Below are 14628 nucleotides of genomic sequence, written 5' to 3'. Positions count from 1 at the left end.
TACAGATAACCCACAAAGTTATGGTGAGAAATCTGAGATTCTGAAGACTGGGATTGAGCAGCTTTCTTGGCAAAGTAAATGTGCATCAGCGTTAGCCTCTTGAAAATCCCCAAGATCTTTCATTTCCTGAAGTTTCCTTCATGGGGACGCAGCATTATGAAGGTTTCTCTTGGCCTCATTTCTATTGAAAAAATCGTGTAATTTTGTTCGACATGTTCTACTAGCCTTTGAACATCTTGAAGTGCAGTTTGATTTTGCTTTTTTCACAGCCAGATTGACGTGCTTTTAACCAAGGTGTCTTTTTCGTAGAGATGAGGTGATGAGGATTCTTCTATGTTTGTGTTTTTGTCTGAAGTTCACCTTCTTTGGGTTTTGTTGTCTTTTGATAACCAATTAGGACTCCAGATCAACAGCTTGAGGTGGGTCAAGGTGTGGATGATAAGAATAAGACAAAAAAAAAAGAGAAATTTTCAGTATAAAATTAATGTTCAATTTATTAATCAGATCCCATAGGGGATGAAAATTTACCAATGACTACCCCTGTAAAAGAAAGAATGTTGATTTAAGCAAGTGAAAAAGACAATAATAACCATAAATGAATAATCTTATGCTTTGGCTCGTTTCTTTGTCTTCCTTTACCAGCTTTTATCTCTTCTAATTCTAAATTCGCATAAAGTTTGGGAAGTGTAGATAATGAATAGTGTTTCTAAACTTAATATAGATATGGGGTAATATTGTAAATAAAAATAATTTGTGATTAGTCAGGTTAGTAATAAGGGATTTGACTGATAAATTGGATTACTTAAAAGGATTGGTATTAGTTTTAGGGGTAACTGTGAGACGAGACTGGAATCCTACGGGAAAAGATAAAAAGTGTTACTCAGAGTGAAATTACACATTTACCCTTTTACGAAAAGTCGCTATTTGCTTTGGAGGACAAAACTTCTTCCGCTCGTCTTCTACTCTTCCTGCAGGTCTTCAATCTCCGAGAGAGCAGCGGTAGCTATCTATCGAGCTTCGAGTCTTCGGCAACAAGGCTTGATCCGGGCGTCTAAATCACTCGTCGACGCTATCGGCCCAATGATATTTCGATCTAATCAAGGTAAATTTTTTCTCTTTCTGTTGCTATCTCTCTTCTCTTCATCTGCTTCCTATTTTCGTTTCCTCAAATGGGGTTTAGGAAGCCTGAAATAATTGTGATTCATGCTTCTTTTTGTATGGTAAAATCCAAACCCATAAAGGTTGTTGATTTTACTATCAATCCTGGTGTGATTTGTGAATCGATTGACTTAAGATTGCGGAGCTTCTGAAACTCGAGCCTTTGAAATAATTGAAATTCCATAACTGCCTGTTATCTGGTGAACTTGTTTGAGCTATACTCGAAATTATCTATAGCTTAATTGTGCTCATCCATAATTTATTTCCAGGTTATGTCATGATCTGAACTTTGGGCTTCATCTCCGCGGACGTATCGTTTTGATTTTCAAGTTGGGATTGGTTGGTATGACTTCAAGGCGAAATGTTCAGTACACCCGCCTCTCTGTGGAGCAGGGAGATCATGATAGTGATAGGGGAAGGGAACATGATCCTCGTTTTGCGTACTCACCCAAGACATTTGATAGGGTCCCGTGGAAGTCCATTGCCCTAGCACTTTTCCTCCTATGTCTTGGAGTGATGCTTCTATTTCTATCTTTCTTCATCTTCACAGGCCACATGGGAGGTGACCAATCACAAGCCTGTGGCCTGCTCATGCTTGGCATCCTCACCTTCCTTCCAGGTACTTAAATATTTCATTTCTTTTGTTAATGTTTTGTATCATTTCGGCCTTCCTGCAAACCTGAAAGAGCATTTGTTTGCTGCTGAATGTGGAATTGTGGATGATTGGGGTTCATTTGTTAATGCTAATGCGTCAGCAACTATTTTGACTGCTGTTTGGACTAAATTCACTTGCTTTTCCTGATAACCCATTCCTGCACAATTACGATATTGAGTTCGATTGCACATTTGAAGCATAAGTGAGTGGTGAATCTGTTGCTCATTATCTGCACATCTTGTCTGGTTTATGAAGTTGGAAACCAATCAAACATTCTTTTGGCATAAGCGAGAATGAACTTTAGGTATTAAACTATTAATAACATCTTATTTGAAGATTTTCGGGCTAGAACCAAAAGAAATGAAAATAATTAGGGTAAAATTTCTCTTGCAGCTAATGTACTGTGTGCTTTCTGACATGGGATTAATTTATTGTTTCTCTCTCTCTCTCTCTCTCTCTCTCCCTCCCCCCTTTCCTTAGCAAACATTCACTATGTGTGGATGGTACTGTTTCTCATCCCACCATTGCAGATGGAGATAAATATAAAATACAAGTAATATCTTTCGTAATTTTTAGTTACTTCCTTTATCCATTATGAGGTAAAATTTGTATCATTTTATGCCTTCTTGGTTCTCTATCATAGCTAACTTACCCATTTATTAGCATGTGGCAATAGCGAATTGCTGTACTTCACTAGGCATAGTGACGGGGAAGGAACCCCCTCCACCTAAAAATAAAATAAAATCTAATTGTAGATGCTGCACGGTTGGTATAGGCAACTGTTTGGAACTCGCACGTAACAAGTCCTAGTTGGTTTTCACATGCTGAAAGTTGTTGCTTTACTATTTTTAATTGAGCAACAAATAGGGCAAATTTCTCTCTCAGGACTTTTGTAGTTCTGTTGATCTGAATGTTTGAGCTATCAGATTTTGTACTTCTGTCAACAAGATAATTGTATGTGAGAAAGGGTCATTTAATGATAGATGTTGTTGCTTTACTTTTATAATATTCCAGAGAATTCATCCCCGCCACCCAACCCCCCCCCCCCCCCCCAAAAAAAAAAAAAAAAAAAAACATTCCAAAGAAAGTGAAATTCATTCTGTTTATGCGTGCAGGATTTTATGAGACCAGGGTTGCTTATTATTCATGGAGGGGTGCCAAAGGTTACCGGTTTTCATCAATCCCAAATTACTAAGGTTTGTTCCACAACATATAGGTGTCTTCACACTTTGTAGTGCTTTCTCTACAAATATTACGGTATTCTTGGCTGAAGCAGAAGTGTTTATGGTTTATGTGGCAGGACTGTATGTGTTTGTTTTACAATATAATTCCTTTCTTGCAAGCTTAGTTCTTTAATTTCTAGGGTTCCATGCTTATATACACATCTAGAGGTCATAAGGTGGCTTTGTTACTTAAAAAAGAAAAAAAGTACGAGGCAGATTTCCTGTATGTAGTGCATTCCTGTTCTATCTCTTAATAATATTCTTTCACTTGCCAAAAGGAAGTCTCAGTTCTTCAAAATGCATGCAGAAGTTTCTAATATTTGGATGTATCATCTAAAAGTGGAGATGCCTTATTTCTTCTCCCTGTGCTACTACTGCTTACTCATCCTTTGTCCTACTATCAGATTCCAATGCTGACCTTGGAGGGACAAGGTAATAGATGGGTTTTTAGTTATTGATTTGGCCAGATGGGGTAGTTAGTGCAGTAGTTTGATCCTGTACTGCACGGGCATAGGGATGTCACTGCTGAATCAGTAAACAGCTGCTATCTTAATACATTTGAGCGCAGACATGATTGCAAGCACTCTCTCTCCTTGAAGAAATTATCATCTTTATATATATATATATATAGAAAAATGATTAATTCCTTCTGTTATGCACTTAATTAGGTCAACCAATGTAGTTCTAGTGTTTTGTATGTTCTTATTCTCTGCTCAAATCTACCTTGTCCTATAAATCTTTCATTTGGACCAGTAAACCCTGAAGTTTAACCGTAAAAATGAAAGAAAAGAGGAATTGGCTTTATGATGGAGCAAAGAATTGTGAAGTGTAAAATAAGCCCGGATTATGAGGAAAGCTTGGAACACTAAACCAAGCCATTTGTGAACCATATACCTTCCCTCCTGTAAGAGTGTTTCGTTAGAGTACACCAGATGGTCAGGGTGCCCTTCTCTTTTCTAATATGTTTTTGGTAAAGATTCTCTGAGCTGCCAGGGGAGGGTATGCTAACATCCTGTCTCCACATGAAATGAACTTGCTTCTCTTTTATGCAAAAATGGTTGTGCTTTTGTATGCTGCTTTCTCAGATGACCTATTTTGCGTAGGCTCTTTGTCCATTGGTGGAAATATTAATCTTTTATTAGGAAAGCATTTTTCAATATATATTATATGAATTCCCTTACATTTTGCAGTTAGTGAGCTACGGTGATGCTGACTTTACGTCAATTGATGTTTAATTCTTTGCTTATTCTTCCCATTTCTAGGGCTAGTCTGTTGAGATTTGTTTTGCTTTATTCTCAGTGGGAACTGATGATCTTCTTGCACCATGTAAGGGTTGTCGCATCCTTGTTTGAAACTTCATCTGTCGTGATTGTGCATTCCTACTTCAGTTTTAAGGGCTACATTTGAACAGAGCTTGCGGACACGCATCTCACCCGAATGAAGTACAAGATGAGGATTTAATCAAGTGCTGTTTGATTTGTAGATCTTGTGGATAATATCAGGACATATGAAGCTTCAATTATCCTTTCGATGGACTGCTTATGTTAATCAAATCCCATTTACTTTTTAATGGATTAATTGCACGTCCAATTTGTCCCCCTGCATTAGAGACAACAGTCAAACAAAGTATTACTGGAGACTCTTGAGTTGCTGTGGTGCATCTCCCATCTTTCGGACCTGCATCCCAGAAGATTATTGAGATGGAATCATGTTAGACTAAACCAGGGTAGAGATAAAAATGTGATAAAACTGAGCAATTGTTCAAGAGTTGCACAAGACGGTCGATTTACGTGAAAATCCTGCCGCTTCTCTCTTTGAACAGCTCAACCTCGCCCTGCCAGTCAGTGAAGTTGCTTCCCTTTTCAGTTTTTGTTTACTGTGGAAAATTGGAAATACGTCTCCTTATGGGATACGTAGAGAAGAAAAACCCAGATGTTAATACCCACCACCCTCGTAAGGGTTTTAAAACGTCAAGAAGGATTAACAGTTAAAATCTTTGAAATGCATCATATATACGCCAGTCAATTTTATATGCGTTCTTAGACAATGTGGTTTCTTCTCAAAATATTCAATTCCACCTAAAGGTACAAAACATAGAAGAATCAATAGCAAAAAGCGTGACATAATTAACTACCTGAAACATAATTGCGGAACTCTCAAGCTTGAGATGTCAATAGGGGGTCAAAATTTTGATATACACTCATTGTTTATATGTATTTTTTATAACAGGGGATTTTATGTATCAAGAATGGGGTAATACATAATAGGCGGGACTACGCCCTTGCAAGGGGATTAGACCTCTGAAAGTTATGGTTCATATGTATTTAAGAATTTTACATTAGGATGAAAATTATCCACCAAGAAATTTTGTATTGAAATAATAACTATCCAGAAATTATTCGAATCCATCGGCATTCATCTAATAACTATCTAATAGATGAACATGACCACATTCAGGCACGAAAGAGCCACTGTCCAATCCGTTGACATGTTTACTCAATAAGAACAAAACTGAGAGCATCCGTTCGTTTTTTTTATTTTATATTTTCCTATCAACTTGTGTAAACTTCTCCAGGCTCGTTTATTTAAACTTTATAGGTCTGGAAGTTCCATAACAAGCTTATCGAAAGCAAGATGAAGAGGAAGAGGAAGAGGAAGAGGAAGAGGGTTATATCTCCTCGCATGCGATTGATTACTGTCGTTCCACTTAGTTACCCTCTTCCATATCAGAATACAGGCAGAGAGTCTGATGCTCCTTTCTGAATTTAACCACTGTAACATGCTTTATCAGCTCTGTCCAAATGTAGAGAAGGTAAAGAACAGGAAGTGGGAAGTAGTGTAGTTAAGAAGTGAAAATTCTATCTTCACTTTCTTCTGGCCTGATGCTCTAACTCAAAAGAAAGAAAGAAAGAATTCTTTCATCTCAAATCCAATATATAGCAATTGGCATCCATTCTTAGCTCCTCAAGTAAAGCAGTAGGTCGGCCACCAACTTCTATCCTGAACACACGCAACGGAGCCATCTCGACAATCAAGATGAAATCCAACATAAATAATAAATTTGGGTGATAGGCGGTATCTTATGATAGAGGTCAAAATGCTAGAGAGTGAGAGTTTATGATTGTCTGTACCTGGTTAAATGAAATTTTGACACAATTTAAAGGGGAAAAAAAGAAAGAGGCTGGAATATAATCCTAACCAAAACGCATGCCTGAAGAAGAAAATGAAAACATGGTAGTCCGATGAAGAGCAACTTTTATGAACATTTCCTTGAATGTTTAAAAAGTAACTGTTTTCCCATTGTGAGCATATGCCCAAGGGATACAGGACCTGAAGGTAGTGGCTTATTTGGTTATGACTTACGATGAATGGGGATATGGTGTATGTACAGGAATAGCAATGTACGATATGGGGAGACCTAGGGTGTGAAAGGGATTTTACAGAAGAAATCAGCCTCACGACTGGTCACTGGTTACTTCTGAGTTGGGTTGGGTTTACAGAGCTGCCTCCACCTTGCAAACTGGGCACCAATTCTTTTGCCGCAACCACTGGTGGATACAGACCACATGATACCAATGCTCGCATCCTAGCTTACCAACCTCATCCCCTTCAACATACTCTTCCTGCAAAAGAAGATTCTAGGAATTCAAACAGGGAAGAAAAGCATATGAAACTTAAAGAGAATACACATCCAAACCAAAAACTAAACCAAGTTAGTCTGAACCAACCCTAGTTTGAATTGGCTGGTAGGGCTAAAGCTGAATAAGAAAATGAAGATTGGGTTGTGGGTTTCTGGAATAAACCTGACCAACAGTTTGACCACAGAAAAATATATATATACTACTACCACTAACATAAGTTGACCATACAGGCAATTGAATCTACAACAACATGAATGCAAGTAACATACCATCAGCCTTGACCAAATTTAACCAACTTCAACCACAGCTCAGTTTCAGCATTTTTGGCTAGATTTAGCAAACTTCAACAGATTTTGGTAGTTTTGAGTCTTTAAACCAGCACATCAGACATCAAGTTTACCCTAAAACCCCTGGTTTCAACACATCTTTGCATATCTGGGTTTCCAGAGAATCAAAACAAGCAAGATCTTGATCCTTGCTATCAACCCTTTTAGCATTGATAACTCAAAACTATACAGACTAAACCTGTCGAGAGAAGACAACAGTCAGGAGATTTGAACATGAGATCTCCTGGAGAACTTGGTCTTACACATGACAGCATCACAACATTCATTAAGCTTTCCTAATATTTTTAATATAAAAAACTCACTGTAACAAAAACAGACACCCCACAAATATGACTAATACAAACTGTAGCCATTGCTGAGTTTGGGAAATCTCCAACAAATAAATCAAGTTGGAGAAGTGAGGATTCAAACTGTTCAGTTTATTAAAGAAAAAAGGGGTGGTGGCCTGGTGGGTTGGGTTTTTTTTTGGGAGGGGGGGGGTGCGTGAAGATATCTTTTCACTACATACCAACCAGCAACTACTGCCCATACAGCCCTTGTTAGCTCTGGGATACATACCTGACAAATACTGCATTTGACCTCATGAACTCCACAATCCACACTCACTGTGTCCAGAGATGCAGGAGTGTAGAAACTTCTCTTGAGGCATTTTGATAATGCTTCTTCTGTGAGGGCTGTGCTAACAGAACCCATCTTCTCTTCTAGAGCCAACAGTTCCTGTTACAAAAGGTTGGTGGAAAAAATTAAGGGACAGTATAATTATATGCATGCATTTGACACTATGGTTGTCCAAGAGAGTAATGACCAACAAACCTCATAGGACATGTTATCAATATCCAGTCTCATATCCCTGTGCTGATCATGAAAGCTAAGGCCCCCCATAAACAAGTTAGTCTCCAGGATCAGTAATTGCTGTGCATTTGAAAAGAGAATAGTTTAAGAAAACAGGTCAAAAAAATAGATTCACTGTAAAGTTGACAACAAAAAAGAGAGAAAAACAACCTCATATGTCAATTCTTCATCTTGCTCAATCCTCTCAAGTGCCATCAATACCTGTCAAACATTAAAGAACAGGAGGGGGGACAAATTTTAGTTTCAACCGCAGGTTTATGATTAGATGGTACTGTTCCAGGTAAAGACATCCTAAATGGTCAAATACAATAAATGGATTGTACCTCAGCGATCCCATCCATGGTAAATCTTTGGAAACCTTCTCTTTCAATAGAGAGACCATGGAAAGGACGGGTAATTCCACCTTCTGTATGACTCATCTGCCTACTACGTACACTCTGACCACTACCTCCCATTTGACCATTAGAGTTGTCAAAAATAGAGGGATTTTCTGCTGGAAATAAGAGTGATGTAGTTGGAGCTAGCTCACTGACTGGATTTTCTGCCTGAGGAACTGGTACCTCAGGCAGTGTCAAGTCATTGCCATTTTCATGATCACAGACCCTTGATCTTCCCTCACCACTCATTGTCCTTCGTGTTCTAACTGATGTGACACCATCCCTGTTTGGAAGCCAACTTCTGGTCCTCCTTGGAGGCTGCTGGGATGATGAGTGCTCAGGAAGTGAGAGGCTAGCATTAGATATGGTCCTTTGAGTGCTCGAAATTCCTCCTGTTGATGACCCACTTGTGTACTTTGCCCTAGAAGTAGAGCTCTCTCCACCCACATTTCTCCGTTTCGTATCGCTTTTCCTGCGACTTGAGTCCGAAGATGAACAACCAGAGGGAAGAACATCAGATACAGAGGTGCATCCTAGATTTCTCAGACCGTACCGGTTTACATTAGCAGCTTGATTATGGGAAGCAGGTCTTGCAACTTGACTGGTGCTTTTAGAAGCAATAGAACGTCGGACAGAGGGACCCCACATATCCTGACTGCTTGATCCAGACTTTTGATGGATTTGCTTTTGAGATCTTGTCTTTGATGGTATATTGTATCTCCCAACATTTTCTGATGCATTCACGGTAAGGCCCTGGATAACAGCAGACTCTGAATCTTCAGGTTCAAGTGCTGCTTGAGTAGCACTTGTTGGAGTGGATTCAGTAATCTCTCTTCCTTTCTGTCTACAAATAGTTTCAGAGGGAACTTTTTCTTTGTTAGAAAATGGTTTATGGGCTTCTCGTAGAGAGTTTCTAGCATCACTCACAGTAGAGTATGTCTTAGAGGAGTTTCCAGATATTGCCTTGCCACTTGCTGAACGGCAGGGAGGCTTTGAATATTTGACTCTGTCTGAACTACTAGTCTGACCCACCTTTGGTGAATTAAGTCTGGTACTACAACCCAGTCGATTACAGCATTGAATGTTTTGATCCTCTTGATTAGATGAATCTCTGAATGCAAGGCCAGACTTCCTCCTAGAAACACCAGGCCCACTACCAACTCTTTTACCACTGTACTCATCCATGTGCAACAATGTATTTAGCTCTGCAAAAGTAAAGTTATGTATGCTATTCAATAATAAACTCATGGCCAAGATCAACAATATGACACAATAAAGGATGACAACCATAAGTATAATCAACTGATTCCATCAAACACAAAGCATGAAATGCTCCATACAAGAGGGGAAAATCATATTCCAAGAAGAGCATAAGAAGCTAACTTCAAAATTGGCTGGATACCCACCACTAAAATTCAATTCTGCCTACTTAGGGAACACTTCGATTCTCAAACACTAAGAAAACAAGGGTAAGAGTTCTTTTTTGAGATATTTACCTAACCTGTAAGTAAGAATGATTAGGAATTGTTTCATGAATCCGTTTTTCCCCAGCTAAAAGATCATGTGTATTAAGAAAAAAGTGAAAAAGAAACAATTACAAGATTCAAGAGTCGGCTGATTCCATCAAACACAAAGTATGAAATGGCTCCATACAAGGGGAAAAATCATTTTCCAAGAAGAGTACAGGAAGCAACTTCAAAATTAGCTTGATACTGCTACTAAAAATTTAACTCTGCCTACTTAGGGAACACTTTGATTCTCTAGCATCAAGAAAACACGGGTAAGAGTTCTTTCTTGAGATATTTACCTAATTCTGTAAGTAAGAATGATTAGGAATTCTTTTATGAATCTGTTTTTCCCCCCGCTTTAAAATGCAAAAAAAAAAAAAAAAAAAGTTACAAGAATCAAGACTCCAAATCCTCTTCCCCCACCTACAGCAATGCAATCAGTGGGGTCAAGGACTCACTACTACTTACATAGACAAATTTTTTTAACATATCTAACATGAGACCTGCCAAGTGAATCATACAACATTTCCTGCAAAATTCTCCTAGGCCACATTCATATCATGGGAAGTTTGTTGTTTTTAGAATTTTAAAAGATTATACATATGTAAACCCCTCCATTTGTTAATACATAATTTGGATAATACCATTGAGTTTCGATTTGAACCTGAATAATAGCTGGCCTACTGCTTTCTTCTTCTCATTCTGAAATTCTACTGTAGATCAAGGGAGTTTTCTCCACAGTGATTTCTTTTATATCTGATTTCTTATAACCCCTCTTTTTCTTCCATCTATCCAATGGAATTTAGAATTCTGTTTGTTTCCTGCTAAATATAGTGTTTGGAATGAATAATAAGATTCGAAATTTTACCTGAATCATATCTGAACTAATTCTTAGATCTAATAATAAAATATGAGTTGCTTCTCGGGAAATAAATTTATGATTTGGAGAATCTTTATATTTTTCTCTTTTTTTCAATTTCTTAGTACACTATTTCCAGTTGATCTGCATCAACGAGATATGGTGAAGTATTTCATAAAGCAGTAAACACACCTCGGATTAAACAAGTGATTTATTATATTTTCCACTGTTATTATGTTATTTATTATTTTTTGTGGAATTCCATCTTCAGTAAAATTCTCACCCTCATCATCTTGATACCTACCTTACAACAATACATATCAAGTTATCAAAGTAGAAAACATCCAAGGCAGTGGAATAGTGAATATGCAGAAGTCTTGACTGCACAATAACTATCCTATGTCTGTACTATTTAGTGCACAGAAAAGGTTTGTACTATGTTGTGGATTGATATAATATCTTCAACATTCAGAATTCTGCAACCACCTTTAAACCAGACTCAAGATGAATATCATGTTTTAGTGCATGTAAATCTAGGACGAGCAATCTGGATTTTCAAAATCATTGATGAATACAAGTAGAGAAAATCTTACAATTGAAAGGATCCACCTTAAACGTGTTTGTACCAATTTTTTGAACTGCGATTGCTATAAATTCCTTCTAAATCTGATCAATGAACAAAATTAACATAATAAGACACATACCACCTTCAATAAGCATAAAAGAGATCACCAAAAGAAAACAAGTATTATTGTTCCAGACTTTCTGATCAGTAAAGAAGAAAGCATCAATTACCAACAAATAATGATCTTCTGGGCAAACAAACACTAAACCAACACAAATCTAGAGGTATCACGACAACAGCAGGTTTCTAAACAAATCTCTGACAAACACCGCTGAAGAAAGGAAGGAAATCAAAGTAAACCTTAAAGAAAACAAAGAAATAAATCATCCATAAGCTCAACGAATTGACAGGAGCAATGAAAACAAACAGTTCATCCAATAGGCAATATTCTTTCACTTTAAAATCTTTCTTTGAATAATTCCGAGAAAAAGAATTCACGACCCACATCCGCCTCATTGTATGAACAAGAAGAGAATTTAATACTCCATGGCACGGAGATCATCATAGAAACCACGGGAGAAATTACCAGTGGAGAATGATTTCGTCGTCACCCACCAGGAACAAATCAAAATCTTTCAATCTTCTTAAACTCATCAGATTAAGGAACCGAGAAAGAGTGAAAAAGGAATCCCAGCTACTATACCATCTAAAAGTCGATTCAATTTTCATTTTACTTGAGAATCCTTTATTTCTTCCTTCCTTTTCTGCAATATTCTTCCCATTCCCACCCCTGACAACCCTTTTTCACTTTCTAATTCCCCATCACCACCCAAGACAATCCTTCCACTTCCTAATTATAAAGTCCATTCCCCGCGATCATAGGCGCCGGAAATGGTAAAATCCCAATTGGGAACTTCTCCAATATTTCCAAAATCTCATGAAACAAGCAAAAAATAGTAGTAAAGATCACCAATGAACCCAAGCCCAAAAACAGGTTTCCATTCATTTGTCACCACTGGACCAAATTTCCAAATTTATTCATCTTCAAACCAGGATGTCAGATTATCAACTACAGGAGTCATATTTGACCAGAAAAAAGGGTGCTCCGTCATACCTCATATATTCCCCACCTAATTCTATGTTGCGGAAATTATAGACTTTTTCTTACCAAAAGAAATGAAAAACTTTCGAGTTTCGATGCGAGGAGAGCCGTTTCTGATACCCAGAAAGATGAACGAGGGAGAGACAAACAACAAAACGCGTTGGTGATAATAAAAGCAATATTGGGAGACGAAACAGCCGTCCTAGGGAAATATTTCTCTGAAAATCCAATTTCAACCGTTAGATGTGGAGCAGAGTGGGAGAAGAGAAAGAGAGTCAAGGCGATGAATAGGTATTCGTGACTCCTACGTCATGGGGTAGTGTTGATGCATCCACGAAACCCTCATGCGCAAATACGCAATACCTTCCAGCTAAAAAGCCTAACTAGTAGCAATAACACTAATCATAATTTAATTAATTATTTATAAATAATTTATAAGAAAAGATAAGGCGTCAAATTTGATGAGGAAATTCAGGAAAAATTCAACAATTCCGTTCTCCGGTTTCTCGTTCTTCGGAGTTTTACAACAGGCGACTGCCATGAATCAAATAGGGCAACTCCAAACCATAATCGAGTCAGATTTTCCGAATTCAAACTCTAGAAACAAACATGGATTTTCCTCTTTGACTCTGCACGAGAGAGGTCTGAAGCCTTCATCGATGCTTCAAAGATATCTAATCTAAGAGAGGAATAGAAGCCAACTGAGTTCAGCAAAGAAACAAGACTTCTTTTTTCCACCTTCCTTCCAATCAAAATAAGAATCCTATACCTTTTTACTCGGGACTTCCTTCACAGAATCAAATTCTCCTCTAATCCTGATCAACACAATCGAGCTTGACATAGAAGGATCAGATTTCAAGGAAGAACTGATTGAACCTATCTTGGAGAGAACTGATGCAATTCTATTCTAATCATATAAGAACCGAAACAAAAACACACGTTTTGAGCTTCGAGACTTACTTTGGGCTTTACGTTTCTCTGTTCCAATCCAAAGCTTGAATTCCACTTAGAATCAAACTGAGACACCGAATTTTGATGAGAGAGATAGATAGAATAAAGGCTTTTGGTGGACAAACCAGGTGGAGGGTAGTGTTTGTTTTGGATTTAGCAGATGAGTTTCTCTGTGAGAAGGAGACAAAGAGTGTGAGATTAGGTTTCGTGGTAGAAGGGTTTAGGGAAGTTTGTGTGGATTTATGAGAGATGAGAGGGGTCTACAATCTACAGAGCTTCTTCTACTTGATTCAACATTTGTCCTTTTGTTCAAGAATGTAATGTTTATCTGAAAGCTGAGAGAAAGCAACCAAAGCAAAGCAAATGTTGGAGGTAGAAAGAGAGTCTTCGCGGCGTGGATTCATCCATGTGTTTGTGTTTTTCATCTTTTCCTTTATTTTCTTTTCTATTTTTTTATCCTTTGGATGAAAGCTACAACATCATGGGCTCTGTTTGGCTCATCTATTCTGAAAGTAAAATTTCTTGGGAGAAGCTGCTTTTTTGACTTTCCTTTTAAAACACCTTGGTTGACTTGAGATTATAGATTAAAGTCTCCTAAAATCATTGTTGGAAGATTCAATTAAGGTTCAATAGGGGTGGCTACCAACCAAAAGAGTTAATGTGCCTTTGGAAAAGTAGAGGTTGGTGCTGATTCGAAGTCCGCAATGAGTTCGAATCGTCACCCGGACAAAAAAGACGCATGTAGTTTTTTAATGTTTTTCTATCACACGATAATTGTAAAATTCATCTTATCAGTACTCAGAAATGAATCTCACTCTTCGTATAATAGAAAAACATTAAAGAAACAGATACCTCTCCCTTAAATGTCGAGATTCGTTGGCAATTAAGCATGATATGAAAATGACCCTCTTTCCCTGAGATCCCTTCAAGGCTGATGGTCCTTATAGTGGACCACTGAAGGCAATGGGCCCTATAAAAAAAGGATTACTTTCATCAACAGAGACAACAAATCCCATCCCAATTAAACTCCTTCAGAATCTACTTGCAAAACCCATTAAAAGCTTGATGTGGGTCTACTGCTATTACTTTTGATTGCATTCACTGCTACCCAGGTTTTGTTTCTTGCCTTAAAATATTCCAAGAATTTTATGAAGAAAAAAAATTGTTATGCATCACTGGTTGATTAATTCCTGAAATGCTTAATGTCTAATTTCAGCTCCAACTTCATTGAGGTGTATGTAAAAGAAAAATATACATATTCTCAACATGCATGACATATGTTGCAAACCATTTCAAAATACAATTTTGATGCCTTGAAATGAGCGAATGTACAGAACTATGACAGAACTTGTAAAGCATGAAAATATACACCTAAGAAAGAATACCATTT

At 37.7% G+C, this 14628-nt stretch overlaps 2 protein-coding genes across 12 annotated transcripts; one reads left to right on the top strand and one right to left on the bottom strand.

Annotated features, from left to right (window-relative positions):
• The first annotated feature begins 952 nt into the window (after positions 1 to 952).
• Positions 953 to 5300, top strand: LOC149009605 (transmembrane protein (DUF872)). Of its 5 annotated transcripts, none has more exons than XM_089160420.1 (4): positions 953 to 1102; positions 1428 to 1777; positions 2929 to 3009; positions 4299 to 5300. In XM_089160420.1, exons 2-3 carry the CDS (start codon positions 1504 to 1506, stop codon positions 3006 to 3008), a joined length of 354 nt encoding a protein of 117 aa, XP_089016546.1. In that variant the 5' UTR covers positions 953 to 1102; positions 1428 to 1503; the 3' UTR covers position 3009; positions 4299 to 5300. The 5 variants fall into 5 exon arrangements, with proteins under 5 accessions (XP_089016546.1, XP_089016548.1, XP_089016547.1 ...); XM_089160422.1 differs by having other exon boundaries at positions 4448 to 5299; XM_089160421.1 differs by having other exon boundaries at positions 4368 to 5299.
• A 64-nt stretch (positions 5301 to 5364) lies between these two features.
• On the bottom strand, positions 5365 to 13674 carry LOC149009604 (uncharacterized). 7 transcript variants are annotated; one of them, XM_089160416.1, is made up of 8 exons: positions 13248 to 13674; positions 13057 to 13120; positions 11214 to 11286; positions 8200 to 9458; positions 8027 to 8077; positions 7838 to 7936; positions 7583 to 7741; positions 5366 to 6659 (listed from the first exon to the last, which is right to left on the bottom strand). In XM_089160416.1, the coding sequence occupies exons 4-8, from the start codon at positions 9436 to 9438 to the stop codon at positions 6531 to 6533; spliced, it is 1677 nt and encodes a 558-aa protein (XP_089016542.1). In that variant the 5' UTR covers positions 9439 to 9458; positions 11214 to 11286; positions 13057 to 13120; positions 13248 to 13674; the 3' UTR covers positions 5366 to 6530. The 7 variants fall into 7 exon arrangements, with proteins under 7 accessions (XP_089016544.1, XP_089016542.1, XP_089016540.1 ...); XM_089160414.1 differs by having other exon boundaries at positions 13057 to 13102; XM_089160411.1 differs by lacking the exon at positions 13057 to 13120.
• Between the last annotated feature and the right edge of the window lie 954 nt (positions 13675 to 14628).

This window comes from Hakea prostrata, chromosome 7 (genome assembly GCF_041222555.1).
Source record: "Hakea prostrata isolate BN-2017 chromosome 7, UWA_Hpros_2, whole genome shotgun sequence".
NCBI lineage: Eukaryota > Viridiplantae > Streptophyta > Magnoliopsida > Proteales > Proteaceae > Hakea > Hakea prostrata.
The sequence above is the reverse complement of the archived record's forward strand: the minus strand, read 5'-3'. Positions and strand labels throughout refer to the sequence as shown.